At 41.7% G+C, this 8,200-nt stretch overlaps 2 protein-coding genes across 3 annotated transcripts; both read left to right on the top strand.

The window, feature by feature from the left end:
* Positions 1-164: 164 nt before the first annotated feature.
* Positions 165-4,055, top strand: LOC134074658 (non-histone chromosomal protein HMG-14A-like). 2 transcript variants are annotated; one of them, XM_062530465.1, is made up of 6 exons: positions 165-386; positions 1,818-1,844; positions 1,982-2,011; positions 2,208-2,243; positions 2,365-2,559; positions 3,007-4,055. In XM_062530465.1, exons 1-6 carry the CDS (start codon positions 369-371, stop codon positions 3,061-3,063), a joined length of 363 nt encoding a protein of 120 aa, XP_062386449.1. In that variant the 5' UTR covers positions 165-368; the 3' UTR covers positions 3,064-4,055. The 2 variants fall into 2 exon arrangements, with proteins under 2 accessions (XP_062386449.1, XP_062386450.1); XM_062530466.1 differs by having other exon boundaries at positions 2,368-2,559.
* A 1,199-nt stretch (positions 4,056-5,254) lies between these two features.
* LOC134074659 (bromodomain and WD repeat-containing protein 3-like) lies at positions 5,255-7,005 on the top strand (the record flags this gene model as incomplete). The annotated part of the gene is given in 5 exon segments (XM_062530468.1): positions 5,255-5,474; positions 5,581-5,639; positions 5,740-5,769; positions 6,016-6,075; positions 6,856-7,005. Coding segments are annotated over 5 exon segments (348 nt in total), but the record flags the coding sequence as incomplete, so codon positions are not given.
* Between the last annotated feature and the right edge of the window lie 1,195 nt (positions 7,006-8,200).

Below are 8,200 nucleotides of genomic sequence, written 5' to 3' on the forward strand. Positions count from 1 at the left end.
ATCTCAGAAAGTATGGGCTACTGATATAGCAACTGATTGGCGTATTGACCTACCCACACAGGTATCTTGCTTTGGTTTGAAAATGTGTTGCCAAGACCTTTAAGCCAATCAATGGGAAAAAGGGGCGGGGAGTAGGTTGCCCGTCAGGTTGGTGGTATAATGAATAGAATATAGAGAGGGGGGATCCAATCCGGTTTCAGCTAGTTTATGTTCCGATAGAACATTTATGCTAGCTACACTGTGTTCCAAGATACTGTTAGAGTCTTACTGAACACATACAGCACTACATTGTTAGCCTGCTGCCTGTGCTGTGATTAGGTTCTCTTCTTTCTTCTACCTAAAAAAAGTAGGCTACAAGTTTAGCAGCCATGCCGAAAAGAAACAAAGTAAGTTACAATGTATACATAATCTACTAATCTAACAAAATTGATATTTGCATGTATGTGTCTTCTCAGAATACATTTAGGCTAACATATAAAAATGTGCAACAATTGCATGTGCATGCTCTCTTGCTTGATACATTGTAGCATATTTTCAGTGAGGTGTTTCTTAGCTGAATAACCTAACAGGCATTGCTCTGGTATCCTAAACTGGCGCCTTTTTTCTTAGCGCTGTGGAATATTGAGGGGGGAGTATTTGATCTATAGGTAGCCTACTTCCATGCATGCCTACATATCAGTGATTTATAGAAACGTATTTCTTTCAGTTTAGCACATCTGATGAAGGCTACTTAGTCTATGAGCTCGAACAAAGGGGTGTAACCCACAAGCCATAGAACATGTTGCTACTCAAGGGGGATAAACCTGCACCGAAAAGCTTTCCTGTGTGTGTGGGATTTTTTTTTTATTTATTTAAAGAGGACACGTTGAGGCAGTGACCCGTATAAGACTTCAACAAATGTTCATATCAGGGGAAAAGTTTTATCCTCTAAGTTTGACCGTGTCTGTCGTACATTGGGTAAGTTTGCAGTTTGTCGTGTGCAGTGAAGCGTAACTGTTATGCGCGAGTCCCTTTGGTTCCTGGAGAGGGTACGGTGTCATGGCTGCCCTAGCGCGCAAGAAAAGAATGTGACTGCCCTGCATCCAAATTGGATTTGACTGGGTTTTAAGCGAAGACATCTATAAGGTGTTATTGCCTGGGCTTGAAAATGGTTTAAAGCAGACAACTATTGACCCGAATTTCCCCTTCGTCTGTTTTGTCGGTGCGCATTGATTTTCCTCTGGCAACCCAGTCAGATATGGCATTATGCAATTTTGTCCACCAACATAGCGCCGCTAGGATCGCCACCGATTCGTGTGTTCGTTATCTTTTTCAGAAAATGTATAGTGAATGTTCTATAGGAGCAGCATACATTCGAGCGAATGGCGGGAACACAAAGTAGCCTGGTTGACGTAGCAGAAGGCTAGATGCTTCCATGTAACAAATCCCTGCGAATTGCTGCTGAATGAATGCAGAGCGTAGAGGCGGAGCTGCAATTCCCCTCCTCTCTGTGTACAGTATCAGCCAGCAGTTCATGCCAATGGCAGGGCCACTTTTGAGTACGATTGTGGAGGTTATAGCTCATCTTTTAATGGCGGTGAGACGGTTCCACGTCGTGAAAAAGCGAAAAACACTCAGGGTCTGTAGTGAAAATACCCAACTGCTTGTCTACCATCCCCCACCCACTTACAGATTACATAATTCCCAGTAACTTGGAGTGGGGGGATGGGAATCGGTGATGTGCCCCTCCCCCCTGCCGAAATCTACACACCCACCCACGAGTGTCTGAGATTACTATGGTTTACATTTGTTTTGTTTTTTTCCCCCTCTCCAAACAGGCTAACAATGACGCTGATGTCGCTGAGGTCAGTATCCATGCATATGTCTGCATTCCTCCAATTACTATTGACAAATAAAAAACATGTAAATGGATATCAATGTAAACACTGAGATAAAGGGACTTATTGTTCTATTGCCCCCCACCCCCTCCCCCTTTTTACAGCCCAAGAGGAGGTCTGTGAGACTCCAAGCCGTAAGTACAATATAAGCTAACCTCTAATTAATTTAGTATCTGAGACAAATGAATAGGCCTAATCAGTAATTGGATAATCCCCCTATAACTAAAAATATGTGCAACAAAGTTACATACAGCCTACATTTGTATTTATGTAGGTATTTACATGTATGTCAGTTAAATTAATGTAATTGTATAACTTTATATTTCCCAGAAACCACTGCCAAAGTCACCTGAGCCGAAACCAAAGGTGAGCATCTATTCACAACCCCCCCCCCCCCCCCAAAAAAAAAATACAAAAATAGCTTGTGACATTTCAGTGTTTTTGTAAACATGTAAACATTTTTTTTTTGCTGTTCTCCTTTCTGCAGCAGAAGCCTGCTGCTAAACCCAAGAAGGTGAAGGAGGTGGAGAAGGCAAAGCCAGAGGAGAAGAAGAAGAAGGAGGTAGAGGAGGAGGAGCCCGAGGCAGAGGCAGAGGCTGAGGCACCAGCAGAGGAGGAGGAGGAGGAGGAAGAGGAGGAGGAGGCAGCACCTGCCGAGAACGGAGAGGCTAAAGCTGAGGAGGTGAAATATGCATAATGTCTTGTATAGATTAAATGTATATAATATGTGTAGCAATATAAAGGGTTTCATGTAGTTTTCCCAAAAGTAACTTATATATGAATAACAATGCAGTTGACATTTAGTTGTATAGGTGATGAAGTACCTGTCCAATTTGAAATAACAATTGGTGGCATTCCATCAAGGCATTCGGCCATAAAATACTGATTATGAACGATCACACACGGCTTGAAATGAGCATTGATCAGTGCAGAGCTAGTGGTGAAGACACAATTCAGTGGACAGCATCCATTGCTTGCCAACCAGTTATTTTCTGCTAATATGAATACAGACAAAGCTGTCAGTGGAGTTGTTATATTGTAATCAATCCTGTATAAACACCTTTCACATAGTGAGATCACATCACTGACGTGTGTCTTATTTCTCACAACCACTGTCCTTCATCACCAGGATGCCACCGCCACAGAAGAGGAACCCGAACAGAAAGATGACGAGGCTGCCGAATAACATCAACACAATACTCAAAAGAGCTCCCCATACCTCTTTTCTTGTACAATTCAGAGGACTATTTTTATCAACTATTTTCTAAAAAAAAAGCAGGTTTTTTAGTAGCTCAGTAGTAGAAACACATTTTATAGAAAAAAAAACACAAAAAAAGAAAATGCGTTAGGAGAAGGATCTCAGAGTATCCTGATTTTTGTTTTTTTGTTTGTTTGTTTTTTTTTAAGCTCCTGGACAGGAGTGGTCATTGAGTGATCTGTGTTTCTCTTATTTTGTTCTTTCATTTTTACAACTCTGTATTGTTTCAAAGAGGGGAGGGAGTGGGGCTGGTTGCAGCAAAGAGGCCATGCGACCATGCCATTTCTTTGAGGAATCAGTTTTGTTGAAGGGGGAGTTTTTGCCTGAGAAACTAACATTCCATAGGCTTTATGAGGGACTGTGTATGTAACCTGTATCGTAAGAGGGGCGAAGGGTGGGTTGTATACGATATTACATTGTTTGTTTTGTTGTTTATGATTGGGTGGGCAGGGGTTGATTGTTTGTAAGCTGTGCTCTATGAATCTAAACTCTCTTATTCATGCAGTCTTCGGAATCAACAGCTTTGATTGATCATCCTGTTACCCTAGTACTGTACCATTCATCAGGCTTTGTGCATAACACATAATGACTCTGTTTGGTGATAGCATTGCAATAACATTTGTATAGCTGCTGTGAACACAACAATGGTTTTCATAATTTCTGTATGCAGTATCGGTACTTGTTAAGGATGACAAGAATGGAATCGTGTTTTAGCCAAGCTAATGACATGAACAACATGACAGTGTTAAGGCTATAGCTAACTGGTGAGCAAAATGACTATTTTCACTTGAACATACCAGCAGTAGCAATATTTCCCCATGGGTTTTAGGTTTGAAGTACAAATGTACAGTTTCATTTTTTTTGTAGCTGTATCTGTGTAATGATTGGTATGAACATACCAATAAAATGGTTGTAATTTCCACAGTGTCTGTGAAAATGCATGGGTGGTTTGGGTGATGGTTGACCAGAAGCTGTTCATCGTTCAAACGTGATAAATCTCCAGAATGCCGCAGGAGGAGGAAGGGGTTAACTTATGGTCATTTTCATATCACATTCATGGTTTGTAACCGGTTCACTGTAATTTGCATGTGCCCATATTTATATGGTCTAAGGTTCTAGTGACCAAGATGGTAGACTTTGGGGTGAGCACCATGAAATAAAACAAGTGTAGGCCTATGTGGAGCCTAAAGCTAGCAATTTTGTTTACAAATAAGAATAGTAATAAGAAAATACCAGGATGGTTTGCCTCTATCAAATCTGAATACCGTAGGCTACTTTATGATCAATGAATCAAGCCAGCCTAATATTTTGTGTATTAGGTTATAACCAGTGTCTTGAGCCTTCTGCTTGCCTAGACCTAATGCTCCATTCATGGGTAGGCCTAGGCTCATTGCCTTTAAATTAACTGGTGATCGTTTGGCCTATGCCTGAGTGAAATAATTGATCAGATTGTCAAACAGGCAATTTAGCCATAGCCTTGACCTATTGCTAGAGCTCAAATGGAAGGCCTGGCTATTAAACCTATACCGGCCACTAAACAGGAAAAAAGGATCAACGGTTCAAAACTCATTTTGCTGAGAGAATTTGATTGTTGACTTACTTAGGAAGTTATAAGGTAAAGCCTCAGTCGAAGGAATGGCATAAATGTGTGCCTGCAAGGCAAATGAAATGTTTTTTCCCCTTTTTGACTGGTTTACATCAGTGGCTTTATGTAGCCTGATATGCATGGTTGACGCTCCAGTAGTTCTACATATGTGTCAGGTTGTTATTATTATGCTGTTCTGGAAGCATGCTTACATGCTCTAAATTGTGTAAATGCATTACTGCTGGCAAAAGAATGATGTTTACCACAATGCTGGGCTTCAGCTATCGGGTCGCCATTGTTTATGACGTCACCGCCAAGTTGTTCGACCTTGTCGAGAATATACATGGTATCAAACCCGCTAATACCAAATCCTAAGTTGTTGTCATGTTGTAATTAAATAGCGTGGTCGTTTTGTATGTTTACAAACAATCTCTAGGGGTTTGCGTGTAGACCATTTCGAGCGGGTACCTTTTGTTGCAAGACAGAGGAAGAGTATGTCGTCTCCCCACCCCCTGTTTCCTCTGCTCTGGCGGAAGTAACTCATAAAGCTGAGGCCTCATCCTTCCAATGGCGGCTACTAGCTGGCTGAATAGAAAGCGGGAGCAACTGTGGAGGGGGTCCGAGCAGTGGAACCGAAATTAAATAAATATATCACACTATTTTCTAGACCTAAAGTTACTACCAAAATTGTATATCCCGAGAGCTATGGCCGATTCAGTGGCCAAAAATGGGAATATTTCGCTCCTTGAATCGGGTAAGCTGTACAAAAGTAGCAACATAGATTCACAGAATTTGCAGATATTAGTAATTCTTTAATTGATATTCGTTCTTATTAACCATTTCCTTCTGTCCACTTACAGAGCTTTATTATCTTATCTCACGGTTTCTGACAACGGGTCCTTGTCGGAGAGCGGCTGAGGTGAGCTGGCTCGCCGTCGAAGCTTCACTCTGTATTGTGTCTTGTATGTTGTTGAATTGCTCATGTAGACGCATCTGAGATATGTTTTATTGTATTGCAGGTTCTTGTGAGTGAACTAGAGGAATATCAGGTGTGTAAATATCGTCCCCGACCACAACGGTGTCGCTTTTCCCTGCATCCCTTGCCCAGTGCAACAGACGTAAACTTGCCTTGCTAGCTCCGGCTACTTCCCAAATGCTTCTGTGTGACTTTGACACAATACCTCCCAACATCAGTCAAGAGAAAACAAAAATAAGACCATGTGGTGTTTGTGGAACTTTAATTTGAACATCCAGTTGTATTTTGGAAAGCTAATACAACGACCTTTCCCCTTTAGCTCCTTCCCCGTAGGCTGGACTGGGAAGGAAATGATCATCCAAGATCTTACGAAGACGTGGTAAGTTTATTTTGCAGATTTTGCATCAGGCATGCTTTAATTGTTTTGTATTAATAGTCGAACAATTAACACCGACAGTATTTTTTTCTGTCAAGCTTTGGGTGGATTTTAATGTATCTGCGCTTTTTCATGTTGGGTAATATTTGTCTTTGCCTTTGGCCATGCACTATTCTGGAAGAAGAATTGTTTTTATCTTTGAAATATGACCATCAGGTCTGCGGAAACGTGTTTTCACTGTCTCCTATTATTTAGTGTTGTATTGCAGATAGGGTGGGATTGAGCAGTTTAGGGTACATCAAGTTCACCCAGTTGGCCAATCCGGACCGCTGAAACACTGTCAGTTCTTTAATTTGCTTGCAACACGCGTTGTGATTGGCTGTGTTGAGAGAAGTGTTTTGCATGCAGCGAACTGCTAGGCGACGTTTGTTTGCAAGACATCGAAAGATCTGACATTCACATGAACTGTCAAAATGACTTCGGTTCCAATCGTTCCGATAAAATATAAGAATATTTGGATTTAATTTTAAGAAAAGGCTTGTTTTAGCTCCAAGCTCTTTGTTAGGATATACTGGCTGTGTTTGCGAGGATTTAAACTGTCTGTGACCTGCACAGTATCCCCTACTCACACTTTTTAACTTTGTTAAAAATATCCTTTTGTTACAGCCTCCTCTATGGCCGATTCATTCAGAAATTTCCTTTCAAATGTGCTAAGTGATAAGTTAAATGAATTCTCCACACTTGAGGCTATGAACATATCATGTGCTTTTTGTTGTATTGTAGGTTGCAACAAATAGGCACATAGCCCCGGACCACTTGTTGCAAATATGCAAGCGCATTGGGCCCATTCTTGATAAAGAAGTGCCATCCAGTGTGGCGGGAGTCAGCTCGCTGCTGGGGACTGGGGACATTCGTTACTCCGCACATCAAAAGGTGCCGTTGGCTTAATGCTTCTACACTGTTTGAACTAACATCTGTAGCCTTTTTTGATCTGTCTTGACACTCAGATGGGATAATAGTGATGGCATATTGCAAGCAGCAGTTATTTCATGTGGATCTCTGATACTAGTCCAGCCCTTGGCCATATGGTGACTATATGTCCCCTTGTCAATGTGTATCCAGTATGTCGGGACCGTTGGCTTTCTATCTTCTATCTTGTTCTGTGAAGCGCTTTGGGTTGCACTCAGTGCACGTTAAATGCGCTATAAAAATAAAAGTACCTTACCTTACCTTACCTTAAAATCCCCCCATTGTAAGAGTGCACAACTGCTTGGGGTTTTTCTGATTAATGTGAATGGTGCACATGTGTACAGCTGCACATCCCATAGTTGCCACTTGTCCAAATGCCAGTTGTCACCACTCTCTTGAGGGCATTTGTATGTCTTGGGCAAGGGCCCCAGCTGCAGCTGGGCGTATGGAAAGATTTTTATTTTTTCTCTGTTTTCCCTCGCACTCTCAGATTGCGGCGTCGTGGAGTGGAAAGGCTCGGCCTTCGCTGCGCTCCACAGAGGCAGACCACCAGAGAGGCCTTCGAGTTACAGAGGAGCTCCAAATTTAGGTGAGTACGTTTGTGGTTGCTTTTTGGCTTAAACTCGATTCATATTTCATCAGTGGAAATCATAACATATGAATTAGGAAGATCGAAGATGAGCTTTGCATCCTGCAGGTGGTGTTTAGCGATGCATCATCTATAAGCTTCCGTTATTGTGCAATAACTGTTTCTGGTGACAAAGAGTACTACTGAGTCTAATTATCAGTTAATTTGGTTTGAGTTCTGTTGTTTTGTCATAAAGATAGGGGACTTTCTCTTACGGTTCTGTGTACATGTTCTGTAAGTGTTATCAGCGATATCAGGGCAGTGCTAAAATGGTCACCTGCAGCAGGAGACCAGATAGAACCAGCACTCCTGTGGATGGATCTCAGCCAGTAGTGTTTAGTGTGCAGGAGACAAATGAAGAAGCATGCACATTTACGGCAGCTAATTTGGGATTTGAGACGTACGTAGTTTTGGATTAACAGTGTTCGAGAGGAAACTGTTGAATGTAAATTAGCGAGGATTTTAGGGGGCACAAAAACTGATGGAGCCTCAGCCATCATCATTGGTGTCATAAAAGTTATGCTAGTGGTT

This window comes from Sardina pilchardus, unplaced genomic scaffold (genome assembly GCF_963854185.1).
Source record: "Sardina pilchardus unplaced genomic scaffold, fSarPil1.1 HAP1_SCAFFOLD_144, whole genome shotgun sequence".
Taxonomy (NCBI): Eukaryota; Metazoa; Chordata; class Actinopteri; order Clupeiformes; family Clupeidae; genus Sardina; species Sardina pilchardus.

What these genes read in the sequence shown, in the direction of transcription:
- LOC134074658 (XM_062530465.1), top strand. An exon ending in CACCTGAGCCGAAACCAAAG is followed by an intron (nt 2,244 to 2,364) that starts GTGAGCATCTAT and finishes TCCTTTCTGCAG; the next exon opens with CAGAAGCCTGCTGCTAAACC. An exon ending in GAGAGGCTAAAGCTGAGGAG is followed by an intron (nt 2,560 to 3,006) that starts GTGAAATATGCA and finishes CTTCATCACCAG; the next exon opens with GATGCCACCGCCACAGAAGA.